Source organism: Leucoraja erinacea, chromosome 10 (genome assembly GCF_028641065.1).
Source record: "Leucoraja erinacea ecotype New England chromosome 10, Leri_hhj_1, whole genome shotgun sequence".
NCBI classification, from domain to species: Eukaryota; Metazoa; Chordata; class Chondrichthyes; order Rajiformes; family Rajidae; genus Leucoraja; species Leucoraja erinaceus.
Window position 1 is genome coordinate 53,188,010 of NC_073386.1, and position 21,150 is coordinate 53,209,159.

The 21,150-nt window shown below is 40.8% G+C and overlaps 1 protein-coding gene across 1 annotated transcript in view; it reads left to right on the forward strand.

Annotated features, from left to right (window-relative positions):
• The window catches only part of cdc73 (cell division cycle 73, Paf1/RNA polymerase II complex component, homolog (S. cerevisiae)), a 277,463-nt gene that overhangs the window by 38,043 nt on the left and 218,270 nt on the right, over positions 1 to 21,150 (forward strand). The window contains exon 9 of the mRNA XM_055642329.1: positions 719 to 797. Within this exon, the coding sequence (XP_055498304.1) occupies positions 719 to 797 (79 nt within the window). The remainder of the gene's footprint in view (positions 1 to 718; positions 798 to 21,150) is intronic.

Here is a 21,150-nt window from a genome sequence, read left to right on the forward strand (position 1 = left end):
CAGTTCCTTCCTACATATGAAGATCAGGAGCCGGTTACAAGCAGATCAGTGTATGCAGGTTCCGCAGACACTTTCAGAAGGCCATAAAATGGTCTTGTTCTTTAGAGGACTAACTTACAAGCTTATGAGGTAAAAGTCAAGATGTGTCAATGAACGGCAGAGCTCTTTCCAAGGGTTATTTGAGTAAATGGTCTCCGTTGCTGCTGTTTTATATTGTATCTATGTATCAGCACCTCAATGTTCAGGAAAGAACTGCAGATGCTGGTTTAAATCGAAGGTAGACACAAAATACTGTAGTAACTCAGCAGGACGGGCAGCATCTCTGGAGAGAAGGAATGGGAGACGTTTCAGACCCTTCAGGGGTCTCGACCCAAAACGTCACCCATACCTTCTCTCCAGAGTTACTCCAGCATTTTATGTCTACCCTCAATATTCAGTGGTACTTGGGAGTCGTCCTGGTGCAAACTGATAAAGATAAGCACAACATTACAATCATCATGACAAATTTATCAAAACATTATCAAATAATTATTTTGGCACTAAAGTATGGTCGCTATTTCTGTACAACCTCAAAAAACTGCTATTTCTTAAATAAAATTGAGACCGATTCACTCGTACTGACCATCACACGCTTTCCACTTTCAAACTTACTTTTAATTTAATCAACATTTTTAGTGATTATATTAATAAAAAGGTTCATTTTTAAAAATATTTGCAGGACCCGGCGCTTCGAAATAAACAGCCTATTCCAGCTGCATACAACAGATATGATCAGGAAAGATTCGCAAAGAAAGAAGGTGAAAATGCATTAATCTCAAATGTGTCCATTTTATGCTTCATTTTATTCGTTTTTTTTCTCTCTCACTCTCTGCTAAATGGGCATGTTTTTACCTTTTTGTACGGCAATATTTTGGCATTCAGTTTAGAGGTTTAACAGTGTAGCATGTGATTGCCTGAAAACTTGTTTATATGACACAATCTCTAATTGGCAGCGAATGTGACAGAAAAATGATATATTTTTTTGAAATATTCATTTGCAGCTCGGTGCTGCATTATTAAATAGTTTGTTTACAGTTTATGGAGATACTGTGTATGACTTGCATTGTGTCGAAGCTGCAAGGATCTTTTAGTTATGGTTGATATGCTATCCAGTTTTAATTCATGGTAATTTGCATTCATAATTGTATTTAATGCGTAGGATGACAATGCCTGCCTTGGATATTTTTTTGATAAATCATGCACTTAATGAAATGTATAAAAAAGGTGTTTAATGAATCCTACATCAACATGTTTGTGACAGGATGTGGCCGAACTTATTGGATTTATAGTAAATTGCATTGTCATTTTAATGCCTTGCAGTGAAAGTGAATGTCACATCCGTAGCCACTTTATTGCATTATCGGCGCCCAGTTTTGTGGTTTGTTTTCTAAATTACTTCTTTTGATTCGCCGATCAATCTGCCAATAACTTGTAAATGTGAATGATGCAGAATCCTGTAGGATCATAATATTTACAAACTTGACACGCATTTATTATTCCTCAAATGGAATAATCATTTATGTAAAGACACAATCTGCGTGCCAACTTAATGGTGACTTTAAACTTTAGAGATACAGTGTGGAAAAAGACCCTTCGGCCCACTGAGTCTGTGTCAACCACTGATTACCCCGTACACAAGCACTATCCTATCCACTGGGGACAGTTTACAGAAGCCAATTAACTTACAAACCTGTACGTCTTTGGAGTGTGGGAGTAAACCAGAGCACCTGGAGAAAACCCAGGTGGTCACAGGGAGAACGTACAAATTCCATACAGACGGCACCCTAAGTCCGGGTTGAACCCGGGTCTCTGAGGCTTTAAAGCAACAACTCTACCGCTGCGCCACTGCGCCGATTAAAATTTTTTTTAATGCTTTGAGGCACATTGTATTTAACATATTTAACATAAAGTAAAAATTATACCCTGAGGAACAACTATTTGTCATGGAATTCCTCATTGAAACATACTACAGTTTCCCCTCAATGCAGATGACATAGTAATTGGATAGGGAGTTCCATGGCAATGAATATGCCGATAACAAGTAAATCCAATAAGTATAGTCTAGCAAGAATTCCTGAATTATAAATAAATTACCATCACATATACACATACATTTGTAAAGTTTTAGTACTTGAAAATGTTATGAAGTTTCCAAACCAGAAAATCAATTGAACATCTTTTGGCATGATAAAATGAAATAATCATCTTGAATCCCAAAATCCAGGCAAAATTCCTGAATGTACCAATTAGTCGAGCTTTCTGGTCTTGAAGATGAGCAGTGATTGTGTTGGGAATGGAGCTTGCTGTTGGAATGATCTCTGCATCAAGTATTTCCATGTGTAACTAATGTTGAGCCCTTTTTGTGTCTTCCTAATGATTTACTCCACTTTAACTTCAACAAAATCTAACCTTCTGCAGTAAACTTGTTTCATTTAATGAAATCACTGCCGCGGAGTTTGCCTTTGTAGTTTAAATCCATTCAAAGCTCGATTGTATGATTTACAACAATTAATTTATAATTACTTCTCTTACGTTCTGTTTATTCAAATTGTAGTTATTGTTTCTCTTTCATCCCTTTCTATTTTTGAATGGGTAACTTATTCTTGCGCATCTTCAATTTTACAATGGGTTATCTACTTTGTGTTTGAAATAGCTCGATTTACTCCATAAGCTTGGGTACAGTTCTGATTTTCTAACCTATCCCATTGCAGACATTGGACTTTTTCCTCTAGAACTGTTGCGTTTCAATGCTATAAAACTATATTCTGTATTCTGGTATTTTTTTCTCCATTCTACCTGTTGTACTTATGTGTGGGTTGAATGTATTAGTTCATGATATTATCTGATTGGATTACTTAGTGCATAAACAAGGGCCTTTCACTGTATCTAAGTACATGTGACAGTAATAAACCAAATCAATCTCCACTGCCGAGCTGCAGAATCGGGCAAGTAACGTACTCCATTGAGAAAGTATAAAATGGTGAAGCGGTTATAAATGCCTGCAATTTAAGGTGCTGCTCTGTTTGCTTCATAGTTCAGATGAAAAGGGTTGGATATCTTGCACTTTTTAAATATTAAAATCAGAAACTATAACATATTTTGCAACAATAGCTTAGGAAACAAGAGAACAACAATTTGAAGGTTTGTTTATATATGGGTACTAGCCTATTCTACAATTCAATCTCTGTAAGAAAGAACAGCAGATGCTGGTTTAAACCAAACTAAGGCACAAAACGCTGGAGTAACTCACCGGGACAGGCAGCATCTCCGAAGAGAAGGAATGGGTGATGGTTCGGGTCGAGACCCTTCAAACTGTTGTCACCCATTCCTTCTCCAGAGACGCTGCCTGTCCCACTGAGTTACCCCAGCATTTTGTGTCCAAATTCAATCTCTCTATTTAAAATACATTAGAGTTTGTAAAATAATTTATTTAAGAATGGAGAAGGGCCTTGGCCAATAAATGTATATCAGAGAGAACTTTTCATTATACATAATCAAACTTTATTGAAGGCCTACAGGCAAATATTTCCTTTAGCTTCAGTAATGTCCATATTGCATTAGTCCTGACGGAGTGAGAAATATAGTGGAATGGCGTGGCAAATGTAATGTTTCCTATAGAAGAATTGTTGACAACAGCCGATATCGATCTTCTTTGTCCAATATGCTTCAGCTCAGTTCAATCAGTTTCTCACATGGGCAGTATTTCAAGTTTTAAACATTGAGCAGGGCTGTGTTTGCCTTCTGTTGTCAGTATTATAGAGACCGGATAGTTTCTGCTAGCGGTTTGATCGCTTGTTTAGGATCTCTGCACCTGTATATTCAGACGTTGAAAACCAAGATGAGCTCTTCCACAGGACTTGCTTCTGAACACTGACCCACTGAAGCAAGTGGCCAGGTTTACAGTGCATCTGACGTTTCATGGGTTGGGGGCATCCGTTATGAGCTGCCATCTACCTCATTGGAGATCCTCGGACTATCTTTAATTGGACTATACCGGATTTTATCTTGCACTATACGTTATTCCTTTACATTGGGCCTGGATAGAGTGGATATGGAGAGGATGTTTCCATGAGTGAGAGTCTAGGACCAGAGGTCATAGTCTCGGAATTAAAGGACGTTCCTTTTGGAAGGAAGTGAGGAGGAATTTCTTTAGTCAGACGGTGGTGAATCTGTGGGATTCATTGCACAGAAGGCTGTGGAGGCCGTCAATTGATATTTTTAAGGCAGAGATGAATAGATTCTTGATTAGTACAGGTGTCAGGGGTTGTGGAGAGAAGGCAGGAGAATACAGTTAAGATGGAAAGTTGGATCAGACAAGATTGAAAGGCGGAGTAGACTTGATGGGCCGAATGGGCTAATTCTGCTTCTATCACTAATGAACTTATTTTCATTATCCTGTATCTGTACACTATGGACGGCTCGATTGTATTCATGTGCAGTCTTCCCGCTGACTGGAAAGCATGCAACAAAAAGCTATTCACCGTACCTCGGTATACATGACAATAAACACAACTAAACTAGCATTGAAGTCCCATGCAAAAGCCAAAAGTAAATTATTTATTCTACTTCCATGTTTTAACTTATTTGTAAGGCCCACGGTGTTTTAATTCAGTACCTTTTTTAATATTTACAATTTTGTCACGCTTTTTAAAATTGAATTGTGCAAACATTTGAACAGTTTTGAAATGTCTCTGAGTTATCAGAAGCATTTAAAAATTGTTCCAATAACCTTTGAAGACAGTGAGTGAGAAAAGGTCAAGGCATTTTGGGTTGGGGCCTTGGGATCGGACTTCACTGCGTACAAGCTTGGTGTACCTTGCATGATACCCTGCAAGAAAAACATGTCAAGGGGTGGCTCTCCATATATCTGCAACAGTTGGGCAGCAAGTCCAACCTTCTTGATTAGATTCTAAGTACACGTAGAGGCACTGAATTTGATGGATAAATATCTGTACAATTAGCACATCTGTAGCTAATTTATGTTAGCCATGGTGGAGCGTAATTTTTTTGGAGTCTATTTCAAATTGGTAAACTTGGTCAATGCATTAGTGTTCAATGAATATCAGGGCTTTGGCGACCTGTTTTTTTCCCCACGTCAGTAGATATTATTTTCGGATGAAATTGTAGTTAATTTAACACCAAATTTATTCCACTACCAAGATTAATCTCACCCCCCTCTATCGCAATGAAAGGTCTTTGGTTAATGCAATATGCACATTAAATTTATATGCTGTAGGTTGTGCTAATGTGAATTTAATCTTCTAAAAAAAAAACTTCACTTATTTTAAGTGAGGAAAACATAGTAAAATGACAAACTAAGTATGGATAAATTAATAATTTTATTGGCCAAGTATTCACATACAAGGAATTTGTCTTGGTGCTCCGCCCGCAAGTGACAACATGACATACCGTGGCAGTTAAGAATAATACATAAAACATTAAACATTAATAATAAAACATTATTGATTAAACTTGGGAAATCAATATAATACCAGATCAAAAGGAGGCTGCAGATTTTTGGTTATTGAGTAGAGCTACTACTCATGGGGAAAAAAAGCTGTATTTATGTATGGCTGTGGCAGCTTTGACAGTCCGGAGTCGCCTTCCAGAGGGAAGTGATTCAAAGAGTTTGTGGCCAGTGTGAGAGGGGTCAGAGATGATCTTACCCGCTCGCTTCCTGTCCCTTGCAATGTACAATTGGTCAATGAAGGGAAGGTTGCAGCCAATAACCTTCTCTGCTGATCGGACGATTTGCTGCAGCCTCCAGGTGTCGTGCTAGCAGAGAAAAGTGAATGTTATTAGTAGGGAATCATGAATGTTAAATCATCTCCTCTGCTCACTGGTTACAGAAAATCTCAGAATAGGAATTTTGAATTAACTATTTCAGTTGAACGCATTTCATACACCCGAGGAGAAATTTCAAAGATAATGAAGGCCTGAAGGAGGAGGTTGAGCATTCTAGAATTTTATTCTTTGGAGCGCAGGAGGCTAAGCAATGATCTTATAGAGGTGTATACGTGTAGATAGGGTGAATGCACGGAGTCTTCAGGAGATTAACCTGTAACCAATATTTATCAGGCTCTGTCCTGCCCCCACCTCATTTCCAGCATTCTCTCCCCCACTCCAATCAGTCTGAAGAAGGTCCTGACCCGAAACGTCATCAGTCCATTCCCTCCACATTCTACCTAACACATTGAGTTCCTCCAGCACTTAGTGTTTTGGTCAAGGTTTCAGCACCTGCAGCTCCTTGTGTCTTTATTAATATTGAATTTGTTCTGTATTCATAAGTAACCTGGGAAGTTAAAGAATAGTTATGGAATCTTTTTGTCCTGTAGCAATTGTGTCTTTTGCTATTGGAATTGTGCATTTGTGTATTTTGCAGTTCATTTTGATATAATTGCATTACTTTTGCAATTGTATTTCAGTGTTATGTTGGATGATTTATTTTCATTGTTTCGTTTGTTTATGGAAGAATAGATGGGCATTAATGCTTTAAAAAAAATTTTTTTTTAGCTTTAATTTGACGTAAGTTTCAAAAGACAAATCCATTGTTAGAAAAATGTCGGCTCATTTTAACAGCATTACCTTATTGGAAGGATGGGTTTAAAATGATCTATAGTAATTATTGAAGTTTATTTGTATTAGCTAGAGGCCAACAGTGAAGCACTTAGAGCCTGAATGGCAATTTGTTCTGTTTGGTTGAGCTATCTTGCATCAGTGTAATGAACTGGGAGGATAAAAACGACCTATAATTAACTAAAAAGCATTGTTTTAATACAAATTAAAGTGTGAGCAGTAACAATGATTTTTCCACATGAACTATCCTAAAGCAAAGGCTAGAAAGAGATCAAGATTTGAAGGATGAGTGAATAACATTGCTGCTGGGATTTGGAAGTTTATATTTTGTTTTAACAAAGTATTATCTAATTTGCTTTTGTTTTCCTCGTGGGAACACAAGAGCCTGAGTTGGGGATGTAATGATCTGAAAAGGAAATGCAAGTGCTGGAAATCAGAAAGAAAGTCAATGGTGGAGATGGGAGCGGAGGGAACATTTCATGTCAGGAAGCCTTCAAAATTGGAAAAGTGAGGAAAAAAACAGCAGTTGTAAAGAAAAGGAGGGGTGTGGGAGAATAAAAAGAGTGTGTGTCGTAGGGTAGAGATCAAAAAAGTTGTCCAGGTGACAGTTATTTTCAATCCCATATAAGAGAAAAATGAATGTTTGTTAATCTTAGCTGATCTCTCAGCAGATGTTGGAAAATGAAAGAGGGCAGCAGAGAGAGGGAAAAAAAAAACATGCAGGAACTGAGAACGCAAGAATGACTGAAAATCTGAAATAAAAGAGAAGGCTGGAAATTCGTAACAGAGCAGGCGTTTTTTTTTTCCCAGAGAGGAAAGGCCAAATCGGTGTAACAGGCGGATAATCATGTACCAGAACTTGTAAAAGTGAGAAGGTGGTGGATGGAAGATATGATGGTGATCTTTAAGGTTACATTGCAACAGTGTAAGAGGCCAAGGACAGCTCATGGTGCTAGGGAATTAAAGTTCAGGGGGAATCAAATCTCTGGGTTCAGGGTGAATCAAATCGGGACAGTGGCGCAGAGGTAGAGTTGCTCCTTGCTGCCAGAGACCTGGGTTTCCTCCCGGCCATGGGTGCAGACAAGTGCAGTCTGTACGGAGTTTGTACGTTCTCCCTGTGACCATGTTGATATTTTCCGGGTGCTCTGGTTTCCTCCCACACTCCACAGGCGTACAGGTTTATAGGTTGCTTGGCTTCGTTAAAAGTGTAGATTGTTCATGGTGTGTAGGATAGTGCTATGTGTTCGGGGTAATCGCTGGTCGGTGCGGACTCAGTGGGCCGAAGGGCCTATTTCCGCACAGTATCTCTGAAGTCTAAGGGGTTATGATTGTGGCAAATACTGAGGAAGGATGATCGGCAAGAACGTTGCTTAGATTGTGTTAGATTTTGTTATTTTTTTTAACTTGAGCCTATGTACTTGTAATTGCTTTTTTTCGAAGGTAGCATTTTTAATTCATTTCTCTATAAAGTATGTTATTTGTTTCAAAATGACTGAGGATAAGCAGGAGATGCAGATTTGTCTGAAGGGTACACTCTTCATCTTGTGAGAAGGATAAAGTGAGATGCAAAAGGTAGAAGGTACAATGAAGCACCAACATCCATTATTTGCCCTGAACGTTTCTGCATTGTATTGAATTAAATACTGTGTTCGATTTCTTGGGCAGGTAGATATGTTCAGGCTGTGTGGAGAATGAGCAAGTGCTATGTTTTTGGATGCATAATTTTAAACATGAAGGAGTCTTGTGTAGATATTTTAGTTTAGTATAGAGATGCAGTGCGGAAACAGGCCCTTCAGACCACCGAGTCTGCACCCACCGGCGATCCCCGCACACTAACACTGTTCTACACACACTAGAGACAATTTATACCAGGGTATATTTATACCAAGCTAATTAACTTACAAACCTGTATGTCTTTGGAGTGTGGGAGGAAAGCGAAGATCTCGGGGGGGGGGGGGGGGGGGAACCCCACGCAGGTCATGGGGAGAATGTACAAACTCCGTGCAGGCAAGCACGCATAGCCAGGATCGAACCTGTGTCTCTGGCGCTGTAAGGCAGTAGCTCCACCACCATGCCACCGTGCCACCCCCAAAAGAAAAAATCGCTGAAGGTCATAGGCTGTAGGCTAAGAGGAAGACCATAGCTTCTTTTCAAGGATAGGATTAAAAGAGAAATGACCATTTTAACATTGGTACTGACAATTGGGAAACGGCTGCTGAAGGTGGGAAAGGTGAAGAAAAGACCTTTGGGTGGGTATGAAGCACTGCGACAGCACGTGGATCAAGACCCTGGAGGTCAGGTACCAATGTCACAAAATGGTCAACGGCAACAACATACTCCCTAATACGACGGCCAGGGACAACTTCACCTGTGGTTAGCTGTGGGAGGGTTTGCATGTTGAGGACAGGCCTAGTCAGCCACAGCAGTGAATGTAACCACAGATGAAGCAGTCCCCTCTCCAAACAGGACAACGTCAAAGCAGCACCATCATCTCCCGTAGATGGACGGTTGCCAACCAGGTAGATTATAGTTGCATATGTACTTTATGAGAAGCATCACAACCAGAGATTGATTAAGAATATAGAATCGGCCTCCACAAGAAACGAATGATGAGAATAGCATCTGTGAATTGGAGTTGAATAAGCAGGCAAGAGAAATGATTAGAAAGTTATTCCACAGAAGAGTATCAAGAGTGTTTTATTGTCATTTATCCCAGAATGGAACAATACTTGCAGCAGCACAAAGATATGTAGACATCAAATAAATAGATAACAAGAGTGCAAAAATACTGTCCCCATGTCTATATAGTTTGGAGCCTTTGGAGATTGTAATGTTTAATGGTCTCATGGTCATAGGGAAATAGCTTCTATTGAACCTTGACGTTACAGTTTTGAGGCTCCCATACCACCCTTCTGGTGGCAAGAGCGAATTGAGAGATGGCCGGGGTGGCGTGGGTCTCTGATGCTGACTGGCATTTTGAGGCAGCGACTCTTGTAGATCCCTTCGATGGTGGGAATTGTTAATGAATGGGTTGAGGCTTATATGGTGCATAAATACTATCGGGTAACTCGGGATGAAGGGCCTGAATTGGGTAATGTATGTTCAATGCAGTTATAATATTTAAACATTGCTTTTATATTGTTTGTTTTCGTTAGAATTTGCTTTTTTTTAATTTACTTATCTATTAGTTAAACTATTGCACTTCAACTTCAAGAATTGAAAGTACAAATGACACCCCTCAGTGTCTACTAGGAAATGGTGAGCTTATTTGGTCATGAAGGGTGTTGTTTTTATTTCAGAAAGGAAACATGACCACTGCATGGGTTTGTTCATGAGAAGATGTTTCAGGATACTGAAAGTATAAAGAAAGATCACATGCAGTTTAATGGCAAATGCAAATAATATTTTACTAGTGCAATCTCTGCCTTGTTCCCGTGGAAGAATACATTATTAAGCTTAGATTTTAGAGGTCAATGCCGAATAAACATTGGAGCAAAACAGTCTTAGTTTTTGATAGAAAATCTCTATCTTTTTCTTTGGTTAATTTTATTCTGCAGTTGCTATAGCCAGAAAATAAATGTAAGAATTCAGGTCAAATAGTAGAATTCAATTTGTAGGTCAATTAAAAAAATATATTTCTGTTTGAGGCAAGACAGCGCCATTGTCAGTTTTTATTTATATATAGCTTTAGCAGGTTGTCAACTTTCATAACTTTCTCTTGCTGATATTGACTATGAGATTCAAATCGCTCAATTGGCTTCAGCTCTTCTACACTCTATATATATTTTATTATTATTGGAAATCCATAATTTGATAAGTGGCTGAAGTAGCACAAGGACAAACCTTGTCTAGGTTGTACCTTGGAATCTTTAAAGAAGCTGGGCTTCCACAATGACTATGGGGGTTACTGACCATATTTAGTATGGAAACTGACTCTTTGGCCCACTGAGTCCGCGTCGATCATCAACCACCCGTTTACACTCATTCTGCGTTATCCACTTTCTCATCCACTTCCTACACACTAGGGGCAATGTACAGAGGGCCAATTAACGTACAAACCCACTCGTCTTTGGGATGTGAATGGAAACCAGAGCACCAGGGGAAACTCAGTTGGTCACAGGGGAACTGCAAACTCTGCACAGACAGTACGTGAGGTCAAGATCAAACCTGGGTGTCTGGCGATGTAAAGTAGTGGCTCTACTAACCACGCAACAGTGCTGTCCTATTAATATTGCAGTTTCATTTGTGAAATGCCATCTGGCAAATGTAGGGTTAGATTAAAACATGATAATTCTGCTTCCTCAAACAGAATTGTATGGCTTTTCAAGGACTGCTTAGATCAGCATGTTTTAAAGGTATTTTTGATTATGCTTAAATGGCAATCCTCTTTTCACAAAATGCAACACCTGACACCTTCAATTAATTTTAATATGTTCCTTCATCTGTAGCAGAGATTTGCAGACTTTAAAGTAGCCAATTTCAATATGATGGTGTTCAGATTGGCAGAATATTTTTATAATTGTATCTATAAACTAAGCCATAAAGGAAACAATTTCCTCATGTTGTTGGTATATTTAAAGATTAGACTTTGAAGCCAAATGTTGATTCTTTCTAATTTGGAGCAATATCAATTTATTCCTTCATGGGATGTGAGTATTACTGCGCAGGCTGTCATTTATTGCTTAATTGCCTCTGATCTGAGTGAGTTGCTGAGTTAGTTTAGAGGTCAGCCAAGAGGCAACTGCATCGCTGTGGGTCACAGTGGAAATAAAATGTATGGACAGCAGATTTCCTGCCCTGAAGTATTTGCTAATCCAAATGGGTTTCTGTTTTCAAACACAAAACTGACTTTGGCTTTTCATTCCAGTTTATTTATGACTTGAATTAAATTTTTCCATCAAATTCCAATGAATTTCCAATCTACCTCAGATTCAGGTGTTCATGTCACTGAGATGGAGTTTAGTTTATTGTCACATGTACTGAGTTATAACCATATAACCATATAACAATTACAGCACGGAAACAGGCCATCTCGGCCCTACAAGTCCATGCCGAACAATTTTTTTTCCCCTTAGTCCTACCTGCCTGCACTCGTACCATAACCCTCCATTCCCTTCTCATCCATATGCCTATCCAATTTATTGTTAAATTGATATCAATGAACCTGCCTCCACCACTTCCACTGGGAGCTCATTTCCACACCGCCACCACTCTCTGCGTAAAGAAGTTCCCCCTCATATTACCCCTAAACTTCTGTCCCTTAATTCTGAAGTCATGTCCTCTTGTTTGAATCTTCCCTATTCTCAAAGGGAAAAGCTTGTCCACATCAACTCTGTCTATCCCTCTCATCATTTTAAAGACCTCTATCAGGTCCCCCCTTAACCTTCTGCGCTCCAGAGAATAAAGACCTAACTTATTCAACCTATCTCTGTAACTTAGTTGTTGAAACCCAGGCAACATTCTAGTAAATCTCCTCTGTACTCTCTCTATTTTGTTGACATCCTTCCGATAATTGGGCGACCAAAATTGTACACCATACTCCAGATTTGGTCTCACCAATGCCTTGTACAATTTTGGTAGTTGTAGTGAAGAGCGTTTGTTGTGTGCTAACCAGTCAGCATGGTTCCAATCGAGCCATCCACAGTGTTCAGATACACGATAAAGAGAATAACGTGAATAATGTTTAGTGCAAGATAAAGCCAGTAAAGTCTGATCAAAGATAGTCCGAGAGTCTCCAATGAGGTAGATTGTAGTTCAGGACTGCTCTCTGGTTGTTGGCAGGGTGGTTCAGTTGCCTCATAACAGCTGGGAAGAAACTGTCCCTGATTCGGGAGGTGCGTGTTTTCACTCTGCTATACCCTTTTGCCCAATGGGAGAGGGGAGAGGAGGGAGTGGCCAGGGTGCGACTTGTCCTTGATTATGCTGGTGATAGATTAGACTTTGAAGCCAAATGTTGATTCTTTCTAATTTGGAGCAATATCAATTTATTCCTTTATGGGATGTGAGTATTACTGCGCAGGCTGTCATTTATTGCTTAATTGCCTCTGATCTGAGTGAGTTGCTGAGTTAGTTTAGAGGTCAGCCAAGAGGCAACTGCATCGCTGTGGGTCACAGTGGAAATAAAATGTATGGACAGCAGATTTCCTGCCCTGAAGTATTTGCTAATCCAAATGGGTTTCTGTTTTCAAACACAAAACTGACTTTGGCTTTTCATTCCAGTTTATTTATGACTTGAATTAAATTTTTCCATCAAATTCCAATGAATTTCCAATCTACCTCAGATTCAGGTGTTCATGTCACTGAGATGGAGTTTAGTTTATTGTCACATGTACTGAGTTATAACCATATAACCATATAACAATTACAGCACGGAAACAGGCCATCTCGGCCCTACAAGTCCATGCCGAACAATTTTTTTTCCCCTTAGTCCTACCTGCCTGCACTCGTACCATAACCCTCCATTCCCTTCTCATCCATATGCCTATCCAATTTATTGTTAAATTGATATCAATGAACCTGCCTCCACCACTTCCACTGGGAGCTCATTCCACACCGCCACCACTCTCTGCGTAAAGAAGTTCCCCCTCATATTACCCCTAAACTTCTGTCCCTTAATTCTGAAGTCATGTCCTCTTGTTTGAATCTTCCCTATTCTCAAAGGGAAAAGCTTGTCCACATCAACTCTGTCTATCCCTCTCATCATTTTAAAGACCTCTATCAGGTCCCCCCTTAACCTTCTGCGCTCCAGAGAATAAAGACCTAACTTATTCAACCTATCTCTGTAACTTAGTTGTTGAAACCCAGGCAACATTCTAGTAAATCTCCTCTGTACTCTCTCTATTTTGTTGACATCCTTCCGATAATTGGGCGACCAAAATTGTACACCATACTCCAGATTTGGTCTCACCAATGCCTTGTACAATTTTGGTAGTTGTAGTGAAGAGCGTTTGTTGTGTGCTAACCAGTCAGCATGGTTCCAATCGAGCCATCCACAGTGTTCAGATACACGATAAAGAGAATAACGTGAATAATGTTTAGTGCAAGATAAAGCCAGTAAAGTCTGATCAAAGATAGTCCGAGAGTCTCCAATGAGGTAGATTGTAGTTCAGGACTGCTCTCTGGTTGTTGGCAGGGTGGTTCAGTTGCCTCATAACAGCTGGGAAGAAACTGTCCCTGATTCGGGAGGTGCGTGTTTTCACTCTGCTATACCCTTTTGCCCAATGGGAGAGGGGAGAGGAGGGAGTGGCCAGGGTGCGACTTGTCCTTGATTATGCTGGTGGCCTTTCCGAGGCAGCGTGAGGTATAAATGGAGTCAATAGAAGGGAGGTTGGTTTGTGCGAAGGTCTGGGCTGCTTCCACAATTCTCTGCAATTTCTTGCAGTCTTGGATGGAGCTGTTCCTAAACCATGCTGTGATGCATTCCAATAAAATACTTTCTATGGTGCATCTGTAGAAGTTGGTGAGGCACTGACATTAGTTTACCACATAATCAGCGTGAATTCATTATGGTAACTAAATCAAGGAAAAAATTGAAGATTACAATTAGATTACAACAGCAGCACTCACCTGCTACAGCCCTGTTTCCACCCTCACCTGGCTCCTGTACTACTCATCTCACTGTCAGGGAGCACGATGTCAGACGGGTGCTTCTGGCAGTGAACCCCAAGAAGGCTACCGGCCCAGATGTAGTACCTGGTAAGGTGCTCAAAGCGTGTGCCCACCAGCTCACTGTCATCTTCACCATAATTTTCAACCTCTCCCTGGACCAGGCAGTTATTCCGTCCTGCCTAAAATGAGCCACAATCGTCCCAGTGCCAAAGAAGTCTCCCATCACTAGCCTAAATGATTATCGTCCTGTGGCCCTCACTCCGGTAATCACGAAGTGCTTTGAGAGGTTGGTCCTCCAGCACATCAAGGACTATCTACCACCAGACTTCGACCCCCACCAATTCGCTTATCGCCAAAATAGATCCACGGAAGACGCAATTACCGTAGCTCTCCACTCTGTGCTGAGCCATCTGGAGCAGGTGCAGAGCTACGTCCGATGCTCTTTGTGGATTATAGTTCAGCTTTCAACACAATCATTCCGGACATTCTCATTGATAAATTGGTCAATCTCGGCCTCCCCACTCTTACATGTGCCTTGATAAAAGATTTCCTCACCAACCGGCCCCAGACTGTGAGACTCGGCCCCCACACTCCTCCACTCGCATGTTGAGTACCGGCTCCCCACAGGGCTGTGTGCTAAGCCCCCTCCTATACTGTTTCTACACCTACGACTGTAGTCCTGCCCACAACAACAACCGCATCGTCAAATTTGCTGACGACACTACTGTAGTCGGATTTATTTCAAAGGGAGACGAGACAGCCTACAGAGAGGAAGTCCTGAAGTTGACAACCTGGTGCTCAGAAAACAATCTGGCTCTGTACACCAGGAAAACAAAAGAGCTCATTGTCGACTTCAGGAGGCACAGCACCGACTTAGTCCCCCTATATATCAACGGCGAGTGTGTGGAGAGGGTCTACACCTTCCGGTTTCTCGGCGTCCTTATCTCTGCTGATATCTCCTGGACAGACAACACGACAGCGGTCATCAAGAAGGCTCAGCAGCGGCTGCACTTTCTGAGGTTTCTCAGGAAGCACAACCTGGACTCTAACCTGCTGCTGACCTTCTACTGCTCGTCCATCGAGAGCCTGCTGACATACTGCATTACAGCATGGTACGGCAGCTGCACCATGGCAGACAGGGAGAGGCTTCAGAGGGTAACTAGGACAGCACAGAATATCATTGGTTGCCCTCTCCCCTCCCTGATGGATATTTACACCTCCCGCTGCCTTAGCAGGGCAAAGAATATCATCAAGGACAGCTCCCATCCTGCGTTTGGACTGTTCGACCTGCTGCCCTCTGGAAGGCGCTATAGGTGCATCAAATCTAGGACAAATAGACTCAGGAATAGTTGTTTTCCGAAAGTCATAACTACTCTTAATTCACACATGCACTGACATCACAGCCCAACACCCGGACTTCCATCTATTCTATCCACGTACTGAAATTTGGAACTGTAATGTGTATTGTAACTGTAATTTTAAATATTTTTTAAAAACATTTTTAATATTTAATATAATCTTTAAATATCTGCCTAAGAATATTACCTATTCATCCTTCACCATTTTGCCTTTATAGATATGTATATAGCGCCGCAGAATTGTGCACCTATCCCCCCCCCCCCCTCTCCCTTTTGTTTTTGTTTTCTGTTTCTTGTTTTTTGTACCAAATTATATGTATGCACTGAGTACGAGCTGCTTTTAATCTCATTGTACGTATAGTGACAATAAATGGCATATCTATCTAAGCACCTGCTGAAATTTCACCGTATTGGTAGCTATTTTCCTTCTGTTAGTTTTGCCAAGATTCAGTTCCTGATTCAAGGAAACAGGCCTCGCTGTCCACCTGCAGATTTCTGCAGATGCACCATGGAAAGCATACTGTCGGGTTGCATCAGTTTGGCAACAGCTCTGTTCAAGTCAGCAAGAAATTGCAGAGAGCTATGGATGTAACCGAGACCATCTCACAGACAAGGCTTCCTACCATTGATTCAATCTACATTTCACGCTGCCCCGGGAAAGCAGCCAACAGACTTGTCCCACCCCAGTCATTCAGTGAGTATAGGTCCTGCTCTCCTAGGGCAGAAGATGCAGAAGCTTGAAAGTGCGCACCAGTATACTCATGAACAGCTTCTTCCCCTCTGTTATCAGGTTTCTAAACAGTCCTTCCATAAGCTAGGGCACTGTCTAATTCACCTCCACCCCAATGTGGACATTGGAATTTTTCTCTGGAACTGATGCGCTACAATACTGCAATACATTCTTCATTTTTTATCGCCACCTTTTTTCTACCTGTTGTACCTGAATTTTACTGGATTATTTCTGTTTATACATATACGGTATTATGTGACTGGATAGAATCCTAAACAAAGCTATTCACTGTACCTCGGTGCACATGACAATAATATACTTAAACTCTGTCTGGAATTGCCACTTGACCACCTTGCTGCTTGTACTTGTCTTTATAAGTTCACAAGAGCTGATGGAAACTTCAATGGTATGGCGAGAAGGTCCCATCTCCACTCGAGGAAGGATTTGACAACTGGCAAAATTCTAGTTTCAGCTGTGATGGCTGCAAAGGTGTAGGTGATATTTAACAGTCGTTAAAATTAAAGTACAAAAATAATAGAATTTAAAAGAAATCGTAAGGTCATGTGATAGTGGATTTAGGCCATTTTGGCCCATCATGGCTGATCTATCTCTCCCTCCTAACCCCATTCTCCTGCTTTCTCCCCATAACCTCTGACACCCATATTAATCAAGAATCTATCTATCTCTGCCGTTAAAAATATCCACTGACTTGGCCCCCACAGCCTTCTGTGGCAAAAAAAATCCATATTCACAACCCTCTAAAGAAATGTCTTCTCGTCTCCCTATAAGAACGTCCTTAAATTCTAAGGGGGCTGGTGTGGGGGAGGGGGGAACGTGGGGGAGGAGGGTGGTGGTGGTGGGGGTGGGGCGGTGTGAGGGAGGGAGAACAAAACCTTCATAACTTTTGTACTATTTCACCGATCGGAACAAAACTTATTTGGCTTGCAGCAGAGGAGAATGGTAAAGTGGCAAAAAATCGTAGCGCTATGGGGAATTGTTTTTACGCAAATTTAATTACAACGCAGAAGGGAAGTGGTCAAGATGAGAGTTTTAGTAATATAGATAGATATAGAAGATAGATATAGATAGATGCTTAACGTTGGGATTGGTTCATTATTATTGTCACATGTAGCATGATATAGTGAAAATGTTTTGCGTGCTTTCTAGGAAGATCGTACAATACATGAATATACCAGGCAGTGCAAAAGAGAAAAGAAACCAAGCGTAGAATATTGTTGAATATGTGCAGAGAAAGTGCAGATTAAAACAAAAAGTTTAATCTTTGGAAGATTAGGAATACATCCTTGGCATACAAGAGGTCCCAATTAAGGGTCTGATAACTTCAAGGAAGTTGTTCTTGAATCTTGTGGTACGTGCTTTCAAGCTTTTGTATTTTTTTGTTGATTATGTTGACTGTTTTCTTGAGGCAGCGTGAAGTGTAAATGGAGCACTTGTGAGGGAAGACCGGTTTGTGTGATGGATTGGCAGCATTCAGAACTCTTTGTGCCGTCTTGGGCAGAGTGGTTGCCATACTAAGCTGTGTTTTATCTAGAGTGGATGCATCAATCCAATGATGCATCTACAAATGTCAGTGGAGACATGCTGAATTTCCTTTGCCCTCTGATGAAGTGGTGATGTTGCTGTTCTTTCTTGGCTGTAATTTCAATGTGGTTGCACCACGTGGTTTTAGTGTGGTGGATAAATTGTTGGCGATATTCACACCTAGAAACCTAATGTGCAAGATACTGGAGAGTTCCCCAAAGACCAGACTAGGAATACCGTTTTGTCAATCAACTCCATTTGGAATCCAGCTGTGGATCAATATTTGTTTGCAGAATATGCTCCAATGTTACTTGTGATATCTACCTCGTCTACTACAAATAGATTTAGCTCTTAGGGCTAACGGAATCAAGGGATATGGGGGGAAAAGGAGGAACAGGGTACTGATTTTAGATGATCTGCCATGATCATATTGAATGGTGGTGCTAGCTCGAAGGGCTGAATGGTCCACTCCTGCATCTATTTTTCTATGTTTCTATGTAAGTGTCATCCTAAGTAATTGATCATCATGTCTTCGAAAGTTATTGGCAATGACACCCCATAATTTCTCCCCCTCTCCCCCCATTCCCCCCTTATAGAGCATGTAGACACAAGGAACTGCACTTATTAGTTTACAAAAAAGGGCACAGAGTGTCGGAGTAACACAGCGGATCAGGCAGCATCTCTGGAGAACACGGAGAGGTGATGTTTCGGGTCGGGACCCTTCACCAGACTGATGGTCACATAGGGAGAGAAACATCACCTATCCATGTTCCCCAGAGTTGCTGCCAGACCCGCTGAGTTACTCCAGCACTCTGCGTCTATACTTGACATCTTGTCACCGGCTGCACTTTGCTTTAAGTAAAGTCTTGTCTTATAAACCACTTGAATAGCATCCCATCTCAAGAGCAAGATTGAGATATGGACAGTCTAGAATCAAGGGTTCAGATGTTGAGGTTTTGTGATGAAGCTTGACACATGCATATCTGATCACTAAAATCGCAGAGTTTTTGACGTGTCTGTGCTGGTAAATCTATTTTTGCACTCGGGTCTAAATGATGCACAATCCACAAGCACATTCGTGCGAAGTGAGATTTTACAGCCGAGGGAAGAAGTGAAAAAGCATAAGATACTTTAAATTATTTATTTTTGCGGTCAAATTAATAATGCGTTTTTTTGTGTTTTTAGATCATTTTTAAAAGGTTGATTTTTTTTTTTAAGTTTAAGTTACAGGTATTTCATCATGAATAGTTAATTTATGCCAGAGACATCTGAAACTGTGGTGGGAAATGTTAGCCATGATAGAGCATGGACTGCCAATATTTTTTTGAATATCATTTAAAATAAAACATCTAAAAAAACAAAAAAGGCGCACTATTAACGCTTTCAGTTGTTTACGTTTGGAGTTATCTTATTTTTTATTTTATAAGCGGATTACTGGATGTGGCTTGTTCTGGCCCCACCTTAAAATCAGTTTATCTGTGCCAGTCTGGGAGATTCATGTCAAATGTGGTTTTCCTTCTGGATACACATAAGGATAATTGTGTGTCTCTGTGACAAGTCCAGGGACATGATGGCTGGTGCTGATGACAGGTGAGATGTACTTTGCAAAATCTAGGTCAGCCTTTATTCTCAAGTTCTCTGCAATTTTTATATTGTCAATGTGGTTCAAATATCTAGTGCCATAGAGACACGCAGCATGGAAACAGGCCTTCCAGCCCAACTTGCCCATGCCCACCAATGTGCCCCACCAATACTAGTCTGACCTGTAGCCTGAAGAAGGGTCTCGACCCGAAACGTCACCCATTCCTTCTCTCCAGATATGCTGCCTGACCCGCTGAGTTACTCCAGCATTTTGTGTCTACCTGTAGTCCAACCTGTCCGCATTTGGCCCATATCCCTTTAGACCTTTCCTATCCATATACTCATATCCAAGTATATTTTAAATATTGTGATAGTACCTGCCTCAATAGGTCCTCTGGCAGCTTGTTCCATATACTCACCATCCTCTGTGTGAAAAGTTGCCCTTCAGATTTCTATTAAATCTTTCCCTTCTCATCTTAAACTATGTCCACTTATTTTTTTGGTTTCCTTAAACTGGCGAAAGACTCAATTCACCCTATTTATTCCCCTCGTGATTTTATACACCTCTATATAGAAACATAGAAACATAGAAATTAGGTGCAGGAGTAGGCCATTCGTCCCTTCGAGCCTGCACCGCCATTCAATATGATCATGGCTGGTCATCCAACTCAGTATCCCGTACCTGCCTTCTCTCCATACCCCCTGATCCCCTTTGCCACAATAGCCAATGAACTGGCCTCAACTACCCCCTGTGGCAGAGAGTTCCAGAGATTCACCACTCCTGTGTGTGAAAAAAGTTCTTCTCATCTCGGTTTTAAAGGATTTCCCCCTTATCCTTAAGCTGTGACCCCTTGTCCTGGACTTCCCTAACATCGGGAACAATCTTCCTGCATCTAGCCTGTCCAACCCCTTAAGAATTTTGTAAGTTTCTATAAGATCCCCTCTCAATCTTCTAAATTCTAGAGAGTATAAACCAAGTCTATCCAGTCTTTCTTCATAAGACAGTCCTGACATCCCAGGAATCAGTCTGGTGAACCGTCTCTGCACTCCCTCTATGGCAATAATGTCCTTCCTCAGATTTGGAGACCAAAACTGTATGCAATACTCCAGGTGTGGTCTCCTGGAGTATTGTACAACTGCAGTAGAACCTCCCTGCTCCTATACTCAAATCCTTTTGCAATGAAAGCTAACATACCATTCGCTTTGATCACCTTCGCTATGATCACCCTTCAGCCTCGTGCTCCAGGGAATAAAGTCCTTGCCTGCCCAACCTCTCCCTATAGTTAAGGCTCATTTTTCCAGAAACAATATTCCCAGTTTATCAACAAAGCTAATTACAACTTACTATCTATTTACAATTTAGAATTTGAGCAACTTATAATGCATTGATTGGTGAGGAACACTGATTGCAATTTTTTGCATTGTTTCAAATGCTTGGATGTTATGTATAGGCAGAGTGGTGAGAATAGATTCAGACCTATTCAGAAATGATGCTCAGGATCAGGTTAATTTATTGTTCAATACTCCAGGGAGAAATACAATTCCTTCTACACATGAAGCTCACAGAATAAACATTATGCAAACAGTACTGAGAAATACAACAATAATTAGGCAACTAATTATTATCAGGCAGATTATACCCTAGATTATCAGGCAAATGAGTCATTCGAACACAACCAGAGAGCAGTGCTGAACTACTATCTACCTCTTCAGTGA